The sequence below is a fragment of the Gopherus flavomarginatus genome, chromosome 16 (assembly GCF_025201925.1).
Source record: "Gopherus flavomarginatus isolate rGopFla2 chromosome 16, rGopFla2.mat.asm, whole genome shotgun sequence".
Taxonomy (NCBI): Eukaryota; Metazoa; Chordata; order Testudines; family Testudinidae; genus Gopherus; species Gopherus flavomarginatus.
In genome coordinates, this window is record NC_066632.1 from 2,229,424 (window position 1) to 2,254,677 (window position 25,254).

Genomic DNA, 25,254 nt, shown 5'->3' on the forward strand with positions numbered 1-25,254 from the left:
CACCGTGCTTTGCGGGGGTGTGTGGAGAGCTCGGCCTGGTTCCCGCGTTGAGCCCTCGCCGCTGCCGCCGCCTCCTCAGCGTCTCTCGCCGGCCTCAGCCGCCGCCATGTCGGACTATAGCCCGGCCGGGCCCCCGCCCTCCGGAGGGCCCCCCGGTGGGGGAGCCGGCGGAGCCGGAGCTGGGGGGCCGCCCCCGGGAGGAGCGGGCGCGGGGGGGCCCGGCCCGGGCGGAGCGGGGGGGCCGCCCGGGGGGATCCGCAAGGACGCCTTCGCCGACGCCGTGCAGCGGGCCCGACAGGTGAGGGGGCGGCGGGGCCGGGCCGGGCCGGGAGAGGCGCGATGGGGCCGGAGCCGTGAGGGTTCGAGGGGCTGGGGGGCTGGGCTGGGGGCCGAGGAAAGGGTGTGAGCCGCGAGGGCTGCGAGCGGGGGGGGTGGAATGGGGGAGGAACAGGTCCGGGAGCGGAGGGAGGGGGTGAGAGGGGTTTGGGGGGGGAGGGGGTCTGGGGGCAGAGAGAAGGGGGTGTGGAGAGTGGGGGGATAGGATGGGAGGGAGGGGGTGGAGGGAAGGGGCCTGGGGGTCTGGGAGCAGAGAGAAGGGGGTGTGGAGGGTGGGGGGATAGGATGGGAGGGAGGGGGTGGAGGGAAGGGGCCTGGGAGCAGAGAGAAGGGGTGTGACGGGTATGGAGGGTGGGGGGATAGGATGGGAGGGAGGTGGTGGAGGGAAGGGGCCTGGGAGCAGAGAGAAGGGGTGTGACGGGTATGGAGGGTGGGGGGATAGGATGGGAGGGAGGTGGTGGAGGGAAGGGGCCTGGGAGCAGAGAGAAGGGGTGTGACGGGTATGGAGGGTGGGGGGATAGGATGGGAGGGAGGGGGTGGAGGGAAGGGGCCTGGGAGCAGAGAGAAGGGGTGTGGAGGGTGAGGGGTTAGGATGGGAGGGAGGGGGTGGAGGGAAGGGGCCTGGGGGTCTGGGAGCAGAGAGAAGGGGGTGTGGAGGGTGGGGGGATAGGATGGGAGGGAGGGGGTGGAGGGAAGGGGCCTGGGGGTCTGGGAGCAGAGAGAAGGGGGTGTGGAGGGTGGGGGGATAGGATGGGAGGGAGGGGGTGGAGGGAAGGGGCCTGGGGGTCTGGGAGCAGAGAGAAGGGGGTGTGGAGGGTGGGGGGATAGGATGGGAGGGAGGGGGTGGAGGGAAGGGGCCTGGGGGTCTGGGAGCAGAGAGAAGGGGGTGTGGAGGGTGGGGGGATAGGATGGGAAGGAGGGGGTGGAGGGAAGGGGCCTGGGGGTCTGGGAGCAGAGAGAAGGGGTGTGAAGGGTATGGAGGGTAGGGGGATAGGATGGGAGGGAAGGGGCCTGGGGGTCTGGGAGCAGAGAGAAGGGGGTGTGGAGGGTGGGGGGATAGGATGGGAGGGAGGGGGTGGAGGGAAGGGGCCTGGGGGTCTGGGAGCAGAGAGAAGGGGGTGTGGAGGGTGGGGGGATAGGATGGGAGGGAGGGGGTGGAGGGAAGGGGCCTGGGGGTCTGGGAGCAGAGAGAAGGGGGTGTGGAGGGTGGGGGGATAGGAGGTGGTGGAGGGAAGGGGTCTGGGAGCAGAGAGAAGGGGATGTGAAGGGTATGGAGAAGGGGTCTGGGAACAGAGGGGAGGGTGAAGAAATGTTATGGGTTGTGGGGGATAGAGTGGGAGCGGAGGAGGGGGTATGTGTTAGAGAAGGGGTATGGGTTGTGGGAGTATGGGGATTAGATGAGAGGGAAGTGGTATGGGTTCTGGGGCCAGAGGAGAGGGGGCCTTGAGTGTGGGGGATGGATATGGGCTGTGGGAGGAGGGGGCCTTAGGGGTAGAGGGAGGCTGGGAGGGTTGGTACCAGGGCTGGGGGGAATGGGGTGAAGCGGTATGCAGGGAGGAGGGGAATTGGGGACTAGGGGAGGAGTCTGAGGTAAGTGTTGGGAATGGGATGGAGGGGCTGGTGTCTTAGGCATGGAAGGGGAGGTGAAGGGTTGGAGGGAACTAGTGGAGATGACGACAGGCTGAGTGAAGAGGGGCAGGAAAGTGAGGGGATCCCCCAAGGTGGCCTACTGTTCCCTCAGGGGGGTAGGATACTCGCTTCTATCACCAGCTTGGGAAGGGAGAGGTCAGAGTAGTTCATCTGCATTGAGCTTCAGGATTTCATGGTCCATACTGAGGCTATTCTTAACCTGGGTCTTACTTCTTGCTTCATGCATGTGGAAGAGGGCGATAGCCAGGTTCCTGGGTCTCTTCCCTCACATGTGGCCAGCAGAGAGCTCTTGCTCAGCCCTCCCCTATTTCTGCCTGCAGCATCCACTGGGGCCTCATCCCTAGTCCCACCTTAAATAGGGACTTGTTTGGGATGGCCCTCCTTAATTCTGGGGTTCCTTCTGTTCTTGTTGCAACATGACTATCCCAAAAGGAGAAGGTTAGCAGTGTTAAACACCTTGTCCTCAGGTGGTTGGTGATCTAACCTAATGGGCAGTAGGGCTTGATGTCCCCACACATCCCAACTTCTGCAGGTGTCCCTTGTTTTTCTGACTTTGCAAGGCTAACAGAATGCTATAAAACCCCAGAGCCATGGGCCGCTAACCCAACTGCTCAAACAAGCTTGTCTCACACACAGTCTACAAAAAATAGCCACCCAACATTTGGGAGACAGGGTGACACTTGGACTGAAATTGTGGAGCCGATTAACATCTTTATCAGTAGGCAAGCCACTGCAACTCATGGCTTCATTTCCTCAGACTACAGAGGAAGCAGCGTAAATGCTGACAAGTCAGTCACAATTCAGATGAACGATTGCATTTGCAGAAGGAATTTCTCTACACTGAAAATGTCTGTATCCTGCTATGACTTGCGGGCACTGGTGGTTGGACAGAGCGCTGAAATGTGGGCTCTGCTACCATGCAGGGCAATCCTGCACTAGCCTTGCCACCTCAAGGAAGTACTGAGATGCTGGTGATCTGGCAATATGTCTTATGTTAATCTTCTTCCCAACTTTTAGGTGTATTTTTCTGCAGTGCTAAAATCTTGGCATATTAATGCATTTGTGTGTCAGATGGATGCTTCAGTATAAAACTGACACATTTCCCAAACTTAAGTTATTTCTGTATTTTTAATGTCTTGGTTGCTTTGTGGCTGGCACTTGAAATTTGACTTTTAAAATGAGAATATTAATTGTTTGTTTTTAGGGGATCAAGGGGCAAAGCTCACTTCGTTCAAAAGTGAAGGATCCCAAAAGTGAAACCTTAAATCAGGAATAAGTTTGTTTTTAATAAAATAAAGGAGTGGGTGGGATGGTTTAGTAGACTAATAATGGGGTGTACAAAGCTTTTCACTTCTATGTCACTGATTGAAGTCCAGTCCAGTTTGATAGCTGCCAAAAATGCTTGCCATCGAATGGTGTGGCTGGGCTGGGGAGTTTAAGAACAGGTGTGCACTTAACTTTTGTCAATAGTAGTGTCAGTTTAGGATGTGATTTATAACAACACTTTTATACTGACAAAAGCCCTAGCGTAGACCCAGTTATGCCAGCAAAGAAATACTTTTCCAGAATAGCTCCTTTCCTTTGGAGAACTGTGTAAACTGTCCTGGTACAAACACTCTTAATCTGCATCACCACAAGAAGAGTTTGCAAAGAGAGCCCTGCATGGGACTATTTTTAAAAAAAATCCTGCTCCTCTCTTGCCCTGCAATACCCACTCCTGCATTATTTCTTGCATTTTTATCCCACTCCCACCTGAAAAAAAACCTTACGTCCCACAAGAGAAACATTCCCTCCATGCTACTAAAAACAAAAAAAGTCAAAACAATCCCATCAGTTTCTTTCTCTCTGAAAAAATGGAATTCAGACCATTTTTGCCATTAAAAGAATAAAACCAATCTTTAACCATTTAGAGTTTTCCGGCAAATTACTGCTGTCTGGGGTGTGGGTTTTTTTTTGCCCACCCAGTTGCATCTGCACAAAGTAAATTTTACCAGTTCCTGGTATGGCAACAGGTCCTGCGGGACCTGCAGGATTCCAGTCCCGCTGCAGGGCTCTGTTTGCCAGGTTCGGTATCTTGTAGCTATGCCAGCAAACCTTTTCTAGTAGTGATTAGGCTTCAGTAGGCTTCTCAGTGAACAAGTGTCCACAACACACATCACCAGAGTTCCATTGGCTTCCTCACCAAAGGGGCAGAATATTGAGTGGGCCATGGAAACTGAGCTGTCCTCTGCCCCAAGGAAGAGTCCCTCCAGGTCACTTGAGAATTGCAGTTCTTCCGGGCAGGGAGAGCCTTTTGTGAGTTGTACAGCAGCAAGCTTGCTATCAGCACTTAACGATAATTACTAGTAGTAGTGGATGACACACATTGCTCGGGGCATTGTAGGGAATCTTGCCTTGCTGTTGGACTACCGTGGCTGTACTTGATTTGGCTAGGTAGAGAACTTTGACCTTCAGTGCTGTCAATCTTATGAACACTATAAAAATGACTTATCTGCCAATACCCAAGCACAGGATTTTCTCTGTCCTGCAACAGCTGAGCACATCACCATGTCCTCTACTGTCTTCAGGTGCCTGTGGTGGTGTCAGCTCCTGTTGAGCAGAATCCTAAACTTGAGTTGCAGCAGGTAAATAAACAAGGGAGCTACTTCTAAAAATCAGTTGAAAAACGACGTTAATGCAGTGTTAAGGTTGTGAATTTAAATGGGAAATACAAAATATCATCTGGTCTTCTTAATTCTATCCTATTGGATCTTAATTGTATAAATTAATCTAACCAGTAATCAAAATGATGCATATTTGTCGGTACCAATTATTAGTGAATAGACTCGTTACACATTTGTCTTGTGTGCACAAATTCAGATTCTCAAACACTAACTATTGCAATGCTTGACTTCTTAATTAAAATTTGCAACCTTCATGTTGTATTAATCTTTTTGCATTTAATTTCCTAAGTTTAATGAAAGAGGGAAATCTGTGTCTGAGTTGTGTACACTCTCATTAATGCCAAAGTAATGCATGCGCACACCTAAGAGACACGAGTGTATACTGATGCTTCCAGAGAGCTAGCTGGAGTGGGAGAAATTTGAACTGAGCGTGAGCTAACTGTTCTACATACAAGAAACACTGTTGTGACCATGCATCCTACCTGAGAAGTAGGAATGGGACAAAGTCTATCTCAATTGGAGTTCAGAAGTGGACCCTTAGCTAGTGAAATTTGCTGTTGCACATTCTACTTCCACACTCTAACTCCAAATAATTTGAATGTGGTATAGTGCTCTTGGTTGAGAGTTCTATGTCTGGTAGGTATAAAGACTGAAGGTACTGCCACTTTTGAGTTACATCAGTGAACAGAAACATAGGAAGGGACATTTATAATGTGTTAAATAAGGGGGGGTTTTGCATAAAAGTCACAGTTTAGTTGAAATAAAGTACAAATCTTCCAATCCCAGAAAATGTTTTTCAGGAAGTTTAAGCACATGAGCTTTTCGTATTTAGTAGCTGCAATTTTTCAGCTTTAATAGTGTTTGCTACATGCAAATACAATAACAAATGTCATTAACTCTCTATATAGACCTAGGTTAGAGCATATTTTTTTAGTGCTGTAATAACATTCTAGCCCTCACTTAGCAGAAGTGTGGTTGTTCAATGTAGTCATCTGAACTGTGTAGTCTAGCCTAGGACTTTTAAAATGGCATTGCTGTTATTGTGTGGTATATTTAATGGACTGAAAGTCCTAGGGCTTGAGAATTTTGTTTTTGCTAATCTAGTTGCTTTTACTTTCCCCATTGTTGCTAATTTCTGGAAGGATTTTCCCTTTGGTAGTAACTGTACAATGCCAACTACTTTCTTTTCAGATAGCGGCTAAAATTGGGGGTGATGCAGCTACCACGGTGAACAACAACACTCCAGACTTTGGGTTTGGGGGTCAGAAGAGGCAACTGGAAGATGGAGGTACTGCAGGGTGTTCGTTGTCTATATTTGAACAGCACCATTATGTGATGAGAGTCCTGGGCCTTGGTGATACTTAGCACTTATATAGTGCTTTTTGTCTGCAGATCTTGGGGGGAGGCTTTTCAGTGTATCCCGATTGTACAGATAGCACAGATGAGAAGTGACTCGCGCAAGCTCTCACACAGAGCCACTGGCTGAGCTGGGAGTAACCCCCAATGTCTCTCTGCACTCTTAGTCCAGTACCCACTCTACTCGAATCCACGACCGTCTCCGATCCCCACATCTGTAGAAGTGCCAGGGCCCTTCAGCGTGGGTGAAAGATTCCTGGGTGGTGGTTAAGCACAGGATGGAATGGTCTACATAAATGTTAGTAGTTGTTGTTGTCATAGGCGCTTGGATTTAGACTATTACTTTTTATTTTGATAAGTTTCCATTATTTAAATGTTCTGATGATTTCCTGAATGAGGATGTACCTAGCTCACATCTAGCCCATCATACTTCAGGAGTTGGTCTCCTATGTCACACATCAGCATGTGGAGACAGGAGGCCACCTGTAAGTACTGGGAAGAGGTTGGCTTGCATCTAATCTACTCCCTTCTCTTTCAAACAGACCAGCCAGAGAGCAAGAAACTGGCTGCTCAGGGTGACTGTAAGTACAACTTACGTTAAAAGGGATGGGAAAATAACTTTATAGGAGGTGCGGTTAACCACCTACAAAACCCTCTAATAGCTGGTGCTCACCTGGAGTGAGTGTTTCACATTGAGGCTGAGGAAAATAAGAGTGGATTGGGTGAAAGGAAGGGGAAGATTTGGGCTAGAAATACATAGGAACCTGTTTTTAACCTGCTGGGATTTTTATCTTCCATAGTCTGCCTGGATAGTGACTGATTTGTTGTTGGCTTTGTGGTATTCTGCTTTCTGGTATATGAATTCATAACTCAAAACCTCTCATGGTTTTTCTTTTCAGCAATGTCAGCTCAACTTGGACCAATCCATCCTCCTCCCAGGTAAACTCTACCTTCATCCTTCTCCCCCACCCCAAAGTCACAAGGCTTGTGAATTTGAACTGTACATTCAGAACCAGATTAGCGACACATCTCTTGTACTTCAGACATCTGCAGGAGGGGCAACATTGTGATGCCCCAAAACTTAACCAGCTGCTTTGCTCAGATGTGAGGCTTACACTTTGTTGTGTGACATGCCGTTGGGGAGACTGGTCACTCCTGGCATGAGTGGGCCGTGTTGGTAGTGAGGGACGTGCTTCTTGGCCACCAGCGCGGTATTTCTAGCTCTTGTGCAGCCTTTGCTTTAGGTTTCGTAGCTTTGGCTTCTGTAAAACCAGTGCACTGTGTGCAAATGTTGATCAAATGGACTCCAGGACACGTAACTAGTTTGCCATGTGTAACCCTGACACTCACGCATCCCCTAGACTGGTGTCAGTAGCTCAGTCACCTTCCAATCGGACTGTCCTCCCAGGAGAAGGGAAGTCCTTTGTCTTTTTTGTTTCTGATCGATGCAGGTGACTATCGGTTCCTTTTTTGTTACCCTCCCACTCCTCACTTTAAGCCGCTGACCGTTTCCCTTTGCAGGTCTACAGTGACTGAAGAGTACAGAGTACCTGATGGCATGGTGGGACTCAGTGAGTATTAGACAGGGAGGGAGCAGCCTGCCGTTGCTTTAGTGAAAGGCTTTCACTGTTACTTTTACTCACAAATACCGTCCTGGCTTCTCAGTGCCAGTTGCTGAGCTTTCTGCAGAAAAGCTCAGTTGTTCTTGGCTCTCTGCTCTGATCCCCTTCACTGCGTTGGGTGACAGCTATCCAAGATCTCTGACTAGCATTTGAGTCTTATCCTGACACTCTGGCAACTCTGGTGTGGCACTTGTGCCAGCCAGGAGAGATGCAGGGTAGAGCATTGTTTTATTGAATGCGCAGGCTCGGACTCCCTGCTTTAAATGGTAGGGATTAGATACTGAGGGCAACTCCCTAACTGGGTGTTGTCACTGGTTGTTGGCACTTCCATTGTGCACTGAGAATGGAGTCTGGGCAGTGGCGTGGATTCACTGGAGTGTTGTGATGGGCTCCGTGCTCTTCTCCCAGAGAAGAGGAGACGCTCAGTCTTGTCTGGCTGATCAGAGAAGCAGTGACTGGCTCTCAAGGGAGTCCAATCTAGACCTTTGCCAGAAGGAATGGTGGCTGTAACACTGGCTTCCGCGTGATGCTAAGCAGGAGAAAACTGGGCTCAACTGCATACAAGATCTGAGCCCAGGAAACAGTTAGTCGGTTTACAAGATGTGGTTTCAATTGACTTGGCTTTCTGAGCTTTTTGAGGCTAGTGGAGGAGTTGGCTGAGTTTGGGTGTACCAAACTCGCCTTCAGAGGCTACTGATTCCTTTAGGCTGCCCAGGCCCTGTGGTGAACAAGGCCCTTCTGAGACTCTTGTTTAACTAGATTTAATATTTGAATCGGTTGCTCGTCTTCCCCCTTCTGATGCCCATAGACTCGCATGGGGCACTGGACTTGAGCCCTCCATTCTGTGCGCTGCTGCTTCAGTTTCCCTTTCTCTAGAAAGGAGATAATGAAACTCACTCGCCTTGGTAGAGTGCTTTGAGATTCATGGTTGAAAAGTGCCATATCTTAGTAGCTGTGAGAGCAAAGATCATCCTAGAACCTGCAGTGTGGGGGGGCCCCTCCCACTACATTATATCCGAACATTATTTTTACCATTTCTCCCGTAGAATGTAAGGCTTCTATCTTCTGCGTGGAGATAGATGGATATTGGATTGTTTTTTCTTTTTAAAGTGGTTGCAGATTAATAGACCATAACTGAATCATGTGAAGCAGTTTGCTTTGAGGTCTGTCTGCTAGTGACATTTCCTTTCTCTGTAGCAAGCCAGTGTTGCTTAGCAGTTCTTCTCCTTTCCTTTCTTTTTCCAGTTATAGGCAGAGGAGGTGAACAGATCAACAAAATCCAGCAGGACTCGGGCTGCAAAGTACAGATATCGCCAGGTATGGACTGGTGCATCTTGGGAATCCTTCATGGTGCAAGAACTCTGCAGAGCGGTCCTCAATGCCCAGCTAGACTTGTCTTCCTGGGCCCTTTCATTTGAGGTGTAAATTTATACCAGTGAACATAATTACCCCTGTGAGCAATGGATGTGGTAGAGTCTCAGTCATCTGATGTCTCTAGTATGTTGTCAGCCTCTGTGGCAGTTCCTAGGTGGAGTTCTATACAACCCATATTATGCAGGTTAGACTAAATGATCATCATGGTCCTTTCTGGCCTTAAATCTCTGAATCAAGGAATGCCCATGGCACCAGGCGTTCCCCAGAAATGTTCTAATGTGTTCCCTTGAGTGTATGTGGTTTAATATTGCGTTAGACAGCCCTGGCCATGTCTTCCCTGGGATGCAGTGAGTTCGCTCATCTATACAATATTGCCTCGCTACTGTAGTGACGTCCTATAAATACCAGGGGTCATTGATATAAAGTGGCAGAGGCCATCAGCTCCAGCAAGTATAACGGAAGTTTGAGCCACATGGCACAGTGTGCATCTGCTTAGAGAACTCAGTCACCACAGCATTCCCCCTTCAGATCTTTGCCCAGTTATTCCAGCTCCTTCACTATGCCATGGGCACATGGTTTTCTGAAACCTGTTGCCCAGGCAGAGTTCTGACTTGGTTTGTAGGGAGAGAAAGCATAAGCACATCTGTAGAGGTGCCTGTGGGAACCTCCAGGCGAAATGCCCTTGGAGCATGTCCTTTAACACTGTCTTCTCCTACAGACAGTGGCGGATTACCAGAGCGGAGCGTCTCTCTGACTGGATCCCCAGAATCTGTCCAGTGAGTACACCCCCCTTGTCAACTATGGGCCCTGCTGCAGATGGGGATCGGCTGTCTGTCAGGCAGGGACTTGTTGCTGAACTTCAAGCTCAGCTCTTCAGAACTTGCTTTGTGTTTGCTGCCTCTCCTCCCTCACTGACAAACCACTGCCAGTGGTTCTCTCTGTCACCTGCCTTCTGCTGCGCTGTCCTGGAGGTTCTGCTGCTGTTTGGTGCTTTGCTTCTTGGGAACTTCCCCTGTCTTCAGGGAGGACAAGGGCCCTATAAAGTTAGTGGGAAGAGACCCTGAAGAAAATTCATAACCCTTCCCCTCCCCTTTCTAAATAGTGAAATTCTGAGTGGGAGGTTTGCAAGCAGGTGCCCCGTCCTTAGAAGGGACTGTTAGCCTCTTGCCTTGAGCTGGGCAGTTGACAGGGTTTGGCCATAGGACATAAAACCAAAATGCCCATCAGTGCAGCAGTAGGAATCTCCTGACCTTACTGCTCAGGGCTCTTGGAGGCAGAACAGCAGTGTCGACTTTGGTTTATAATCATGGAGTTAGGATGTAGCAAAGGTCAGCCCTGGGCAGCATGGCAACTGGGCCTGCCTTCTTGGCAAGGCATTGCTGTCCTTGACTGAACAAACTCACTCTGGAATACGCAGGGCTAGATGGAAACCAGTGCAGTGCGTGTTAGCTGGGCTGTCATCAAGTCTTGAGACTTGGCATGCTGGGATAGGAGCCCACGGAGAGGGAGGCATCCCAGAAGGGAGCTGGATGGGCCACTACAGTGCTGGGGCTTGTCCTGTGTATTGCATTATTAGTCCGAGGTGTACGAGGCTGATAAATGCGCTTGCCCCTTGCTCACCACCATTGCTGGATATTTTCTTTCCCCACACAGGAAGGCGAAAATGATGCTGGATGATATCGTGTCGCGGGGTCGGGGGGGGGCCGCCTGGCCAGTTCCATGACAATGCCAATGGGCAGAACGGCACAGTGCAGGAAATCATGATCCCGGCTGGGAAGGCTGGGCTGGTGATCGGCAAAGGGGGAGAGACCATTAAACAGTTACAGGTAAGGGCTGGGAGCCACCCGGGCTGTGGGGCAGGTGGACAAAACTCCCTGTGGTTATAGCAGGGGGCAGTGGACCAGAGCCTACTCCCCTCACTTAGCAATTTCCTCCTCCTGTCTGTCTCGTTAGCTCTACCCGCATTGCGGCTCAGCCCCCTCTAGCATGGTGTCTTTGTAGCCTCTTCATCTTGAGCGTTGAAAGGCTTTTGCTCTAGGGCCACTCTGATTCCTTCCGAAATTCTGGTGTGTCCAGCTGTGCCTTGTTAGCTCCCTGGTCCTTCTCCCCAGGCCCTGTCTGTGCAAGAGGGGTTATGTTGGTGTTGCTCCAGCAATGTAAGTTGGGCTTGGCACCCGTCTAACTTACCCTGGTAAGTCGCTCTTGCAAGCCCCAGTTTGCACTGGAGCAACCCTGTGCAGACTTCCCTAGGCTAGCTAAGCCCCAAGGCAGCTTTTCTTAGCTGCTTCCCTGGCATCTCTGGAAAAGTGCAGCAGAGACAGAGGGACACTGAGTCTCACGTGCATCAGCCAGGGCACAGGGAATCCTGCCTAAGTCAGCACGTGTTCAAAAGCTTCACCACTGGAAGGGCTAAGAGTGTAACTCAATGGAAGCCTAAAACCCTGGAGATCCCAAAATCTACAGGTAGGGGCTTGTGCCCTTGGCAGTGATGGTTGCAGGGCTGGTCTCCACGGCCAAGTGCCATATCTGTAATGGAACCAGGGTTCATGACACAAGCTGAATTCTTGGGTGAGTCTCTTGAGACCAGGGTGAAGCTCCGAGAGTTGAGCAGTGGGGAAGTCTGGTCCCTTCTCCTTCCCCTGTCAGAGCTCAGGTTACCATAGGCTGTGGCAGGTGCACAGCATGCTGGAGAGCCGCTGGAGAGTTCCAGCTATCGACTTGCCCAACCCCTGGCTGACTTCTTCCAATCTCCACCCCAATGCAGGAGCGAGCTGGAGTGAAAATGATTTTAATTCAAGACGGTTCCCAAAACACCAATGTAGACAAGCCCCTTCGGATAATTGGAGACCCCTACAAAGTCCAGGTAGGTCTGGCTGGCTCGCCCTAGTGGGAGTGTGTGTATGTAACCGTGTGTGGAGAGCAAGGGCAGCAGGCTGACTGACTGCACTGTGCCTCTATTTCCCCGTGGGGAGGGCTTGTTATGGATGGTATAAGGTGGTTCCCATTACATGGCCCCTTTATTGTAGTGGCTTTCAACCTTTCAGACAATTGTACCCCTTTCAGGAGGCTGATTTGTCTTGTGTACCCCAAGTTTCACCTCACTTAACCACTTGCTTACAAAATCAGACTTAAAAATACAAAAGTATCATGGCCTGCTATTACTGAACAAGTGGTTACTTTCTCATTTTACTGTAATTATGAAATAAATCCATTGGAATATAAATATTGTACTTGCATTTAAGTGTATAGTCTGTAGAGCAGTAGAAACAAGTCCTTGTCTGTATGAAATTTTAGTTTGTTCTGACTTGGCTAGTGCTTTTTCTGTAGCCTGTTGTAAAACAGGAAAATCTCTAGATGAGTTGATGTATCCTCTGGAGGACCTTGTGTACCCCTGGCTGAGAACCACTGCTTTAGTGGTCAGTGGTTACTGGCCTTAAGGCCATTCTGAAATTATCTACTTTGGCTCAAACCTTGTAAAAGTCCTAGTGAGTCTCTTTTTGATCTCTCCAGAACGATTTACACATTCAGAATTGCTCCACGCACACATCTCCCCCAGTGAAACCACTCTGGGTCCCACAGCACAACCTTGTTTAGGACAGGAAGTGAATACTAAATAGTGTCTGCTTGAGGAAGGATGGGCTTGTGGTTAAAGCATCAGGGTAGGAGTCTGGAGACTTGGCTTCTAGTCCCAGCTATGCCTCTCCACTTGCTGTGACACGGTGATGGACAAGTTGTTTCTTTTCCCTATTTCCCCAAAATTACACTTAATTAGGGTGTGGAAATGAATTTGATGTAAACTTCTGAGCTCCTCAGATGGTGAGCACAGTACAGGGATAAATGTGCACTGAAATGATTACATTAAGCAGGTAGGGAGTCTGCCAATCAGGATGCCTGGGTTGTATTGCAGACACTGGCAGTTTGACCTCTGTCTGCTTATACCTCAGTAAAAGGAGACTGACTATACCTGCCACACACCTGTAGTGGATGTTCTGCTATTTATAAATCACTGAGGTCCTCTGTGAACGTGCTGGACAAGTTCAAAGCAGGCGCTCTACTACAGTGGCCTAATAGTACCTGCATGGCTAGGTAGAAAGGACTGAGGGTGAATTTGGGAATTGCCCAGGAGACTGGGAACAGAGCTGTGTGTGCCTGAACTATGCAACATGGCTGGGGGTGTGCGTGTCACTCTTGGATCTTCACTGGAGCAGCATTGTTCCCAGCCACTTGGTAGCAGCTATGGCTTTCCGGGACCACTGGGATCCTTTCTGTGTGGGGCCCCTGGGGTTAAAGTCCCTTAACCTAGCTAATGGTCCCCATGTATTTAAAGAAGGAATTCTTGACCAGGTGCCCCAGGTCCATGCGAGCCTCAGGCCTGCAGCGTGGGGGTCACTGGTTCCCTGGGCTCATGTTGCTGTTTCTTATTTGCAGCAAGCGTGTGAGATGGTGATGGACATCCTGCGAGAACGTGACCAGGGAGGCTTTGGTGACCGAAATGAATATGGTTCCAGGATTGGCGGAGGAATAGATGTAAGACCCATTTAGTGCATTAGTTTGGGGGACAGTCTACCTGCTGCTGGTTCTGTCAAGGGAGGATGTTATGTAGTCTGACAGTAGGGGTCAGCAGTCACCAAACAAAACCTTGGGCCTAGTGTTCTAGGAAACTGCTTCCTAGGTCTTAGCTGTTTTTCCTGTTCTCCAGTTAATTTTGCTCTTGACCCTTGCTCAGGTCCCTGTGCCCAGGCATTCTGTCGGGGTAGTGATTGGCCGTAGCGGAGAGATGATTAAGAAAATACAAAATGATGCTGGAGTTCGGATACAGTTCAAGCAAGGTCAGAAGCCGAAATAGCTCTCCTCTTCCCCTTCATCAGAGAATCCCTCCAAACCCATCACCTGCATGGCTAAGCATCAAGATTCTTGTCCAAAAACTCAGCCTGGGTTCTTCTGCACACACGTTCCCTTGGGTGTCGATACTGTAACTCACATCATTCAGTGATCCCTTTGGAGTTCCTCATTCACATCAGCACCATACTAGACTTTGGGGGCGGGGGGGGGCGGGGAGGGTATTTTTCCTGAAAACCAATAAAACGGATTGTTTCGCTTCGAAAAAATCACTAGAATTGCCTATTCAATCTCACACCTGTGGGTTAAAGGGTCAGGAAGGCATTGTCTTCCCCCATACGTGAGTGCAAATAGCCCAGTGCATTATGCAGAGTGGGATGGGGATGGTGACCCTCAGAAGCAGCAGGTATCAGCCACTTCCAGAGGTGAATAACCTGGTTTAGGGAACCAGTGGTTGACCTTGGGTGGCAAATCCTGTGCTCTGAGCAGTTTAACAGATTTCACTCGAGGTTAATTTCCCACATAGTTTAAACATACCACTTTAGCAATCTGCTTCTTCAGGCTGATTGGATATGTTACCTGCCCTTCCACCCACTGATCCTGTGTTAATGAAATGGACACTGTGCATGCGTAAAAGGCAGACAAAGCACATTTTAGCATGGTCTACGCTGTCCAGATAGTCTTAATCCAGGAGGTTGGCGCCTAGTACTCGTACCGCGTCTATATAGCCCTCTTCACCATGGTCCCTGAGTGCCACAGCTGAGGATGGGTGCAAGGGGGATACTATTTTGCAGAGATGCTACTACTTCCTTTTACACTGCTGTGACCACAATGGTAAACCTCGTCCCCTGCTAATGCCAAGTGTTCTGGGGCCTGGCACTTGTCCAGAGCCCTCGTTTTGAGCAGTTGGGCATGGCAGTGGATACCTTGCTTTGCTGAGCTGGCTCCTGTGTTTGTTTCAGATGACGGGACAGGTCCTGAGAAGATCGCCCATATTATGGGGCCCCCAGACAGGTGCGAGCATGCTGCCCGGATTATAAATGACCTCCTGCAGAGCCTTCGGGTAGGTAACACTGGGGTGCCCCACTCTAGCATACAGCCCTAGGCGGGGCCGACTCCCCACCCAGTGTGTGTTCCTTAGCAGAAAATGCATCCTTATTAGCTGGTGAATAGTGATTCAGGGAGACTGTCTCAAAGGAACTTGGTAGATAATGAGACCTACCATGGGACAGGTTGCCCTGCTGCTGTGGGGTTCTTACGCTTTCCTCCAAAACCTTGGGGATTGCATCTGCTGGGATACTGGGCTAGGCTGGCTTCAGGTCTGATCCAGTCTGGCTGTCCGGATGTTCCTTTCACCAACAAAGGAGTCCTAAAAAGAGAACGTGTGCCACTTCTTTTCTGCTGTGTGATGTATAAGGGGGCCTGAAAAGTCAAATTTCTTCCTACTTAGTTCTAGGTTTAAAAACAAATCAGGACTGATCTTCCCTGGTTTTGGCAGACCTGTGGGTGATAGAAGCTCTGTTTATTGCAAGCTCTTAACACCATAATTGAAAAGCTGAGTGTTGCCAGTTAGGGTTCTTTTAATCAAAATGTTAATTAGGTGTTAACAGAAACACTTAAGTGGTGACTCAGGGCATGTCCACACTAGGGGAGCTACAGTGTCACAGCTGAAGCATCGTATACGGGCTTGTCTACATCACAAAGTTACAGCGCTGCAACTTAGGAGGTGTACACATCTGCAGGGCATCACCAGCGCTGCAACTCCCTGTTTGCAGCGCTGGCCGTACTCCCGTTTTGTCTCGGGTGTAGAGGATCCAGCGCTGGTAATCAAGTGTAGACACTTACCAGCGCTTTTCTCGACCTCCGTGGAATAAGCAGGTATCCCAGCATACCTGAGGAAGCCTCTGGTAATCAAGCAGGTCTCCTTCCCTGGTTTGCTCTCGCGTTCCCCGAACCCCCGAGCAAGCAGGTCTCCTTCCCTGCGGTTTGCAGGGGGGTTTGGGGAACGCGAGAGCAAACCGCGGCGAAGCTGGTCTCCTTGCCCGGTTTGCTCTCGCGTTCCCCGAACCCCCGAGCAAGCAGGTCTCCTTCCCTGCGGTTTGCAGGGGGGTTCGGGGAACGCGAGAGCAAACCGCAGGGAAGGAGACCTGCTTGCTCGGGGGTTCGGGGAACGCGAGAGCAAACCGCAGGGAAGGAGACCTGCTTGCTCGGGGGTTCGGGGAACGCGAGAGCAAACCGCGGGGAAGGAGACCTGCTTGCTCGGGGTTCGGGGAACGCGAGAGCAAACCGCGGGGAAGGAGACCAGCTTCGCTGCGGTTTGCTCTCGCGTTCCCCGAACCCCGAGCAAGCAGGTCTCCTTCCCTGCGGTTTGCTCTCGCGTTCCCCGAACCCCGAGCAAGCAGGTCTCCTTCCCTGCGGTTTGCTCTCGCGTTCCCCGAAGCCCGAGCAAGCAGGTCTCCTTCCCTGCGGTTTGCAGGGGGGTTCGGGGAACGCGAGAGCAAACCGCGGCGAAGCTGGTCTCCTTCCCCGGTTTGCTCTCGCGTTCCCCGAACCCCCCTTGAAGCCGCCCAACAGCGCTGCAGTGTGGCCACATCTAACACCACTTGCAGCGCTGGTTGCTGTAAGTGTGGCCACTGCAGCGCTGGCCCTATACAGCTGTACTAATACAGCTGTAACAACCAGCGCTGCAAAATTGTAGATGTAGACATACCCTCAGTGTAGACCAGGGGTCGGCAACCTTTCAGAAGTGGTGGGCCAAGTCTTCATTTATTCACTCTAATTAAAGGTTTTGCGTGCCAGTCATACATTTCAATGTTTTTTAGAAGGTCTCTTTCTAGAAGTCTATAATATATAAATAAATTATTGTATGTAAAGTAAATCAGGTTTTTAATATGTTTAAGAAGCTTCATTTAAAATTAAATTAAAATGCAGAGCCCTCCCGACTGGTGGCAAGGACCTGGGCAGTGCAAGTGCCACTGAAAATCAGTCTGCGTGCTGCCTTTGGCACGCGTGCCATAAGTTGCCTACCCCTGGTGTAGACGCTTCATACAGTGACAAGGTTTCTGTTGCTGTAGGTAATCCACCTCTTGGAGAGGCAGGCGCTAGATCAACTGAAGAATTCTTCTGGTGACCTAGCAGCTCCTTTGCTGAGGGTTAGGTCAGCATAGCTACTGCACTCAGCAACCTAGCTACGTCGATCTAAATTGTAAGTGTAGACAGGGCCAAGGCATGCTCCGCAGACTCTTTACTGATTAACTATTTCAGGTGTCATTGTTTCTTCTGAAATAGTTATCCAGTGCAACCCATAGCGTGGATGCTGTTAGAATAACCTTTAGTTCTTATCAGTAGATCACAAAGGAGATCAATATTATCCCCATTGTACAGATAGGGAAAGTTAGGCACAAGGAGGACTTGCCCACAGTTACTCAGCAAGGCAAAGCTGGGAAGAGAACTCAAAGCTTCTGAGTTCCTGGCCAGTGCACTCTTTACTAGACCACACTGCTTCCCCTTGTCTGTCCTTGTACTAATATGGCTTGGTCCCTTTGTCAGGCTTGACAAGCCCTGGCTGGGATGACTTAGTTGGGGATTGGTCCTGCTTTGAGCAGGGGTTGGACTAGATACCTCCTGAGGTCCCTTTCAACCCTGAGATTCTAGAATTCTTTCCCATAAGGGAATAGCTGTACTGGAGAACTGCCCACACGTGCCATAGGTTGCCTACCCCTGTCTAAACTGACTATAAGAGTAAAAAAGTATCGGCGAGAACCTTATAGAATGTGTGTTTGGAGAGGCCGACTGAGGAAAACCTGCCCTTGGAGAGGGAGTGAGATTTCCTTGGCTTTCAGTCCATGCCCACAGCCTGCCCCCAAGTGATCGCTCTTTGTGCTCTCTGGGGCTCGTGACCTGGCACACACCCACTTTTCCTCCCTCAGTGGGTCGCTTTTAAAGCTCAAAGTGCCTGAACCAGCAGACTGATTTTTCCCCCCGCCAGCGCAAGTGCCAAGATGTTCACCACTGCAGTTGGCTGCCAGTGATCCTTCCCTGAAGCTGTTTCTGCTGTTGTCTTGCAGAGTGGCCCGCCGGGTCCCCCTGGCCCAGGAATGCCCCCCGGAGGCAGAGGCCGTGGCCGAGGGCAGGGTAACTGGGGGCCTCCTGGAGGAGAGATGACCTTCTCTATCCCTACTCACAAGTGTGGGCTGGTCATTGGCAGAGGTGAGTGCCCTTTGCCAACGGCTCTTCATACAGCGGTTCCCAGTGCATCCCCCGCCACTGCTCCAGCAGAGCCAGAGCTTCACAGCTCCACCTTCTCTTCCAGGCGGGGAGAACGTCAAAGCCATAAACCAGCAGACAGGAGCGTTCGTCGAGATCTCCCGGCAGCTGCCTCCCAACGGAGACCCCAACTTCAAACTGTTCATCATCCGAGGCTCCCCGCAGCAGATCGACCATGCCAAGCAGCTCATCGAGGAGAAGATCGAGGTGGGTGCGGGGAGTGCCCCCAGCTTCCACCTACCCCCCCAGCGAGGGGGCAGCAGAGCACTGGAGGCTGACCCGGGGCATCGTGGCTCTCAGCACTTACGGATTATTTCCTCTCTCCAGGGCCCCCTCTGCCCAGTTGGGCCTGGGCCTGGGCCTGGAGGGCCCCCGGGCCCTGCTGGCCCAATGGGCCCTTTCAACCCAGGACCTTTCAATCCAGGGCCACCAGGAGCTCCCCCTCAGTAAGTATTGGAATCTCCTGCCTCTTTGGGGGGCAAGGGAGGGAGTGCACGACATGCTGCAAAAAGGCACTTGTGGTCTGCCTTTAAGGGGGTGGAATGAGCAATAAATCCAGGGGCATCTGGTGGCCTGACAGGGGCTGCTCCCCTAGTGTCCAGGGAATCCCCTGTAGTGTCTAGTGCCCGAACTTTGGACCATCCTTTCAGTCTGGGAGCAAGAAAAACAAACAAACCCTAAGTTCTGCTGGGGAAGCTGCCAGCCAAGGGCCCCACTCCTGGCCTGTTCTGCCTGCGACTGCCCCGGGTGGGGAAGATGGGAGAATGGAGAAGACTGCAGAGACCTGCTGGATCTTGATAGACCAGAAGCAAGGCTGCAGGGAGTTAAAATCCCTGGTGCAGAGTAGTCGTGGCCTTGTCCTTTGGTGGAGGTGGACGCGAAGACGTAGCCTGTAAAATAGGTGGGGTTAACCCCCCCAGATCTCCAGAGCCAGCTGGCCTCTTCCCATCCTCGAGAGCTGTGCAATTGGTACTTTCTACTAGGGTGGCACCGAGGAGCCCTGTCACTACCCTGGAGCCTGCAGTGCCAGGCCCTGGACAAACCCAGACCAAAGGGAGCAGAGCAAAGCCTTGGTCTGTCAGAGGGACCAGCTAAGGCCCATGTGGCTCTTGTGGGCTGCAGCAGGGATCTGAGGACCATGCTTTGGGGAGATGAGCAGGGGGCTGCCCCAGCTGTACAAGGGCCTCTCCCAGTCAGCGTGTCCCAGCCAGGTTCTGCTCCTCCCTCTGCAGTGCCTCCTGTCACCCCTCCTCATCAGTGTCTCCCGCTCTCCTCTTTCAGCCCTGGGGCTCCTCCCCCGCACCCATACCCGCCCCAAGGCTGGGGGAACACCTACCCGCAGTGGCAGCCTCCAGCCCCTCATGACCCAAGTAAGTACCTCAGGAAGGTGGGGTTGGCCCCAGGGAGCAGGTGGGCGGGCAGCCCTGTTAGCCACATGCTGGCCGGGGCAGGAGGCGGGGTCTGTTCTCATGCGTGGCTCCTCTCCAGGCAAAGCAGCAGCGGCAGCAGATCCCAACGCGGCCTGGGCAGCGTACTACTCGCACTACTACCAGCAGCCACCTGGCCCCGTGCCCGGGCAGCCCCCAGCTCCCACAGCGCCCCCTGTTCAGGGCGAGCCGCCGCAGCCGCCCCCAGCCGGGCAGTCCGACTACACTAAAGCGTGGGAGGAGTATTATAAAAAACTAGGTAATGCCCTGGGGGAATCATTGCGCCTGTAGGGGGGGCGGGGGCACTAGCGCTCAGGCAGATACAGCCCTGGGTGAAGAGCGCTGTGCTGGATGGCGGCAGTGACTCGAGGGTCTCAGCCCAGCTCCCTGTGACCCAGGACTGGTGCTAGTGCAAAGGCTCAGCATTGAGGGGCCTGAGGACTGGACTCGAGGCAGGTACCTCTTGCGCAGGGCTGAAGTAGACTGGCCTGGCCACACGCGTGGGCGGAGGGTGGTGCTAGTGACAGGCCATTGGCTGATTTCCCCAGCACTGAGCAGTCAGACCTGTTCTGAGAGGGAAGGTCTCTGAGGTCAGGTGGAGAAGGGGGTTCAGAACATGTAGGACCGTGGGGCAGACCCAGCAAGGTAGCAGTGTGCCCCACAGAATCCGTGTGATCATCCCCCGTCTTGGTCCCGGCCAGAGATGCCACTTCGTACTGGTCTCAGACCTACTGGGCAAAGGTGGCGGTAATACTGCCAGGCTCCTCCTCCCTTTGCAACTGCTCACTCCCCATGCCCACCTGTGCGAGGTCCCTAACGCATGTCTCTGCCCACAGGCCAGCAGCCCCAGCAGCCCGGGGCACCCCCACAGCAGGACTACACGAAAGCCTGGGAGGAATATTACAAGAAACAAGGTGAGTGAGGCCTGGAGCTCCTCTGTGTGGGGCTGTGTGAATCAGTGAGGAGAGCCCAGCTCCTGTCTGCTGACCATTGGGGACATGGGGTAGCCCTGTGCCCCGGAGTCACTGACTCACCCCCTCTTCTCTCCCCTGTCCCATTGTAGCAGCTCAAGTGGCTACTGGTGGAGGACCAGGGGCACCCCCGGGCCCTCAACCAGACTACAGCGCAGCCTGGGCAGAGTACTACAGACAGCAGGCTGCCTACTACGGACAGACACCAGGGGCTGGGGGCCCAGTGCCGCCACCCACGCCGCAGGGACAGCAGGTGAGTGATCGGCCATGTGCCCCGCTGCCTGCCTTCAACCCCCAGCTGTAGCTCCTCCTGCCTGGGTGAGACCCTCGGTCCCACAGGAAGTGCTTCCTGAGCGGCATCTTTGTGCTCGTGCACCGGCTCCCACATCTGTCGTCGACGGGGATTCAACCCAGGACACCTCGACCTGCAAGCATGAGCTGCTACTGCTTGAGCTAAAGGACCCAGTCCATTAGCTGGAGGCAGTAGGAGACTCGTAAACCTCTTCTATGGATCCGCCGCTAGGTGGCAACACAGACCCACGCTGTTAATGTGGATTTACGTTGACCCATAGACACCTGGGGGGGTGGTTGGAGGAGATGGGAGCTCAGGGAAATGGACAGAACTGGTAAAGGATTCTCCAGTTTCCACTGGGCTCTTAGCTCTGGCTCACAGGTCCATTTTCGGGGCTAGGACTTCTTCATAGGGTTAGGGGTTGTCTTATCCACTGTGGGATGTGGGAGGGATCATTTTGTTAGCCCTGGTAGTTTGGGGAGAGCGGGCTGTAGAAAGCTGTTGGAATATAGCGAACTCATTCAAAGAGAGCCTGGCTGCAGATTCCTACGTTTCTTACCAGTTTCTCCTCCCTAAGGTGAGCGCACGCTCGGCAGCGCTGAACTGAAGGCTGCTGTTCGCTGACCCAGGGAGCCAGGTTAGCTCCAGCTCAGCCTCTAGCCTGTCCTGCTGCAGCTCTCAGGGTCTCAGGCCTGGCGCCAGGCTGACCCTGCACTGGGCCAGGCTTAGCGGTTACATTCTAGGGCCATGTTTTTCAGAAACCGAAGCCTAAAAATCAGGTTTCAGCCACATCTAGGCACCTGGCTAAGTGACTTTTCCAGCAGAGCCTGGTGACTTCACTTGGTCTTGCTAGGGGCTCTGTGCCACTTAGTTAGTTGCCTAAATATGCCAAATTTCAAGCAGCCGCTTTAGAAATGCTTCCCCAGGCCAAGACTTTCATCTGATCTTCAGGACTGACCAAAGCTGCTGCTTCCGAACCCTAGATTCTCTTCCAGACTTGACCTGCTAATTTCCCCTTTTCAAACACCCTGCTTCAGTGGTGGGATTTCCTTGTGTGCAGGGGAGTTGGGAGCCGAGGGCCAATTTTCGCTCCACTCCCCAACGCGGCAGTGCATTGCCAGTGCCGCTGCAGCAGAGGGTGACCCTGTGCTGCTTTCGGACTCGTCCGTCCGTAGCGGTGTCTGTCGGGGTGACTGACTCCTGTCTCTCTCCCCAATCCTTGCAGGCTCAGTGAATTGAATGTGAACTTCCCACCTGTGAAACACACTTTTTGGTTTTGGAGAGAGATGGCGCTGTTGGGGAAGGGAGCCGGCCCCTGGGTCTGATCGCTGGGTTTCTTAGTGGAACCTCGGCTGCTCCTCCTTCGATTCTCTTTAAAATAAAATAAAATTAAAAATAAAAATATCTGAATCCTTCATGTTGAGCCAGCTGTAGAAGATAGTGAACTAAAACTGCTGCAAGAACTCAGCCCTCCTGAAACACACGTCGATTTCAGGGGAACAGGTTTTTTCTTTTCCTTTTGTTTTTAAAAAAAATAAAATAAAAAAACTTTACAAGGAGAAAAAAAATCACTCTGCTTTTTAGTTAGAGTTGGAACATTCCTCGAATAAGGTGTCGGTGTTTCAGATAAAACCCCCTTCCCCTCCCATTTTCCCACAATTGGGACTGGTCTGTCATGTATTTTGTCTGTTTGAGAGGAAACTGAAACAAACAAAATTGTACGCTCAGTTTTTACTTTTTACCGCTTGTTTTTAACTTCACAAATAAATGATAACAAAACCTCCCTGTGTCTGTTGGGTGGCGTCTGTCTGTCCATAGGGTTTTGAAGCGGATTGTTCTCATGATATAGCTGTTGTAAAACCTGATGAACTAAGAGCTCCTGTGGTTTTTTATAGTTTGAGCAGGCAATTGTGCTTTGTTAAATAAAATGCTCTTTTTGTTTTGAAACCAACTCTGCTGCACTGTTTCCGAACCGAGCAACTGGTGGTACGCTGCGCCCCGGATAGTGCCCGTTACGGGGGGCTTTATGCCGCTGCCCCTCAGCAGGGTATCTGGTCTGTTGAGCTGAGGGTACCTTGTGGGGTAAGGAATTGCTTCTGCTGACCATTCTGAGGAACAGGTGGAGCTGTGCTCAATCCATTCAACACCTCTGGTCTTTGAGCAATCCTAAGGGGCTGTAGTTTCACCTCTGCAGTGGGAATGGACCTGCCTAGGTAAGGCCTGAGCGCCTCCCACCCATCCATGTTTGGGCAGCAGGGCAGAGCTCTGATCCCCACTGGAGGCACAGACTGTGACTTGCCCAGATTCCTTGGGGGTCAGACCTTGCACCTGGTTTTCCCCAGTCCTAGGCTCATGCCCTAAGCCCTGGACCCTCCTCTGCTTATGGACAGATGAACCTCCTCCGGCTCGGACTCTCTGGCTGGTGCAGCAGGCTGTCCAGGCAGATGAGTGTGAGGGGGACCCGTTGCTTCCCCCAACTCGCTCTGGAGGGTCAGGGTAAGACAGCAAGGGCTGGAGAGCGCTGGCTATCAAAAGCAGCTTTAGAAAGGTTCTTTTCCATCCACCCGCTGGACAGTCCCTGGCTTGGGGTGACACAGGGAAGCCTTCCCTAAACCAGTTCCTGTGTCACATCTGCTAGCCTCCCTGTTCTGCCCAGCCAGCTTCAGGGGAGAGCATGGCACAAAGCCCAATTTCAGACTGATGCGGATGTGGGGCTTTTGCCAAGCCCCTAGTAGCTAAATGTCCCCCCTGGAGTGGGTGAGCATTCCCACTCCATGGGAGACTAACCCTACCCTGGGCAGGAGGGCCATTATCCTTGTGGGGGGCCTTGCATTCCAGCTCTCCCCAGGTGCTCAGCCCATAGGCAGAGCCAACCTGCTGCTGGTGTACAGGCAAGTCTCATCTTACGCACATTAAACATGCACAAATTCAGCTTTGCGCAGTCAGCAAAAACAACAAATTTAAATACTACCTGTGGTGTGGGCGGTTCCACCTGCCATTACACTCTATGTAATTTTGACTATAGGGGATTTTCGCTTTACATGCTGACAGCAGAATGTAACCCAACATAAGATGAGACTCTCCTGTATTTTTTCCTTAACCTGGGACTTGTGCTGAGTGTCTCTCTCCGCTCCCCCCCTTGCTGTTGGCTTTTAAGACTCGGCTTTGTGTGACCCGTGTGCGATGTGTGTGGAAAGCAGGTTTCTTTCGAAGCTGACCTCTACAGAACTGGTGTCTGGCCGGGGCGCTCCTCACTCACATGTAGCTGGGTCTGAATTCATGGATTGGAAAAACAAAAGGACTTTTGGTAATAAGCTGGGTGTTTCGATGGATGTGATCTTGGCTGCTCCTTGGCCCCTCAGAACCCTCCCTGCACTCCAGCCCGGCTGTCTTGTCCCTGCCCTTCTGTCATGCAGTCCTGCTGCTCTAAAGGGGGCTGCTGGGGAAAGGCCCAGGTCTGATTCGGGGCTGGGGGGTGGAGCTACTGCCCCAGTGAGTTAGGGAGGTGGGGGTTAGGCCAGGAGGCTGGTGAGCTAATGGGCTGCTCTAGAAGGCAGAGCAGGGAACTGCACTCACTCAAAGCAGCTTGGGGGGAGGGGTGGTGGAGCTGTAGCCATCTCCCCTCCCCTGGGGTAAGGAGGCTCCCGGAGTCATTTGCTCTTTGCCCTAGGCCAGACCCGCCTTGCCCAGCTACCCTGCTTGTCAGATACTTCCCTTGTCTGCTGGCTTCCTGCTGGCCGGCTGTGTGCAGCTGGGCCCCTGCCTCTCTAGCTGTGCGGCATCTTGGCTGCTTGTGGACTATCTGCAGCTGCTGCCGCTGGCTGGGGAGGTCCAAAGGGACCTGGACCATTGACTTAAGCATGTGGGGTCAGCTCTGGGCAGCAGAGGGCGCTCATGCCCTAGCCCCATGGGTGGGGCAGGTGCTGAGGGCTGTCAGGGTAGGGCAGGTGTAAGGTCAGGGCCCAAAGCTGAACCTTTATTTGAACACAGTCCCGGCCCCGGGCAGGGCAGCAGGCACCTGGCCTAACGGAGGCTGTCGAGGACAGAGCAGCACTTTGCGAAGATGGCGTCTTCCGGCTCCTCACCTAGAATCTGCAGGACACAACAGAGCAGCTGGGGTGGAGCAGCATGTGCCACGGGACCTTGCAGGCACCTAGCTCTATTTCCCTCCCCCGGCCTCACTGAGCCCCGGGCATTAGTACCCCACCCTCCGGGAAACACACTGGGGTCCCTGTGCTGGGGGCATGCAGCACTAGGCTCTGCTCAGAACTGCTGGGTGTTTGCAGCTTTGGGCAGTCCAGGCCCATCCTCCCACCCCTAGCTGAGAGCAAGTTCCTCCAAGGGCTTGCTCTGGCCCTCTTGCCTCTCAGGACCAAGCGGCCTGCCCCCTCGCTTGGCCCCTGGATGATGTTTCCACACGCCTGGTGAGCGGTACCCAAGATCCTGCTAAGCCGGGGG

At 52.2% G+C, this 25,254-nt stretch overlaps 2 protein-coding genes across 5 annotated transcripts in view; one reads left to right on the forward strand and one right to left on the reverse strand.

Annotated features, from left to right (window-relative positions):
- Positions 1-22,579, forward strand: KHSRP (KH-type splicing regulatory protein). Its single transcript, XM_050925511.1, is given in 20 exon segments — positions 1-298; positions 5,841-5,937; positions 6,548-6,586; positions 6,905-6,944; positions 7,527-7,576; positions 8,873-8,944; positions 9,720-9,777; positions 10,655-10,697; positions 10,699-10,827; positions 11,766-11,864; positions 13,430-13,528; positions 13,728-13,830; positions 14,803-14,903; positions 17,908-18,049; positions 18,153-18,313; positions 18,434-18,552; positions 19,388-19,476; positions 19,595-19,792; positions 20,370-20,447; positions 20,597-22,579. Coding segments are annotated over 20 exon segments (2,121 nt in total). The 5' UTR covers positions 1-106; the 3' UTR covers positions 20,809-22,579.
- LOC127035522 (adenylate kinase isoenzyme 1-like) overlaps positions 22,513-25,254 on the reverse strand; it is a 31,542-nt gene continuing 28,800 nt past the window's right edge. For all 4 annotated transcript variants that reach the window (XM_050925515.1, XM_050925513.1, XM_050925512.1 and 1 more), the window contains exon 5: positions 22,513-24,888. In XM_050925515.1, the coding sequence (XP_050781472.1) occupies positions 24,820-24,888 (69 nt within the window). In that variant the 3' untranslated portion in view covers positions 22,513-24,819. The remainder of the gene's footprint in view (positions 24,889-25,254) is intronic.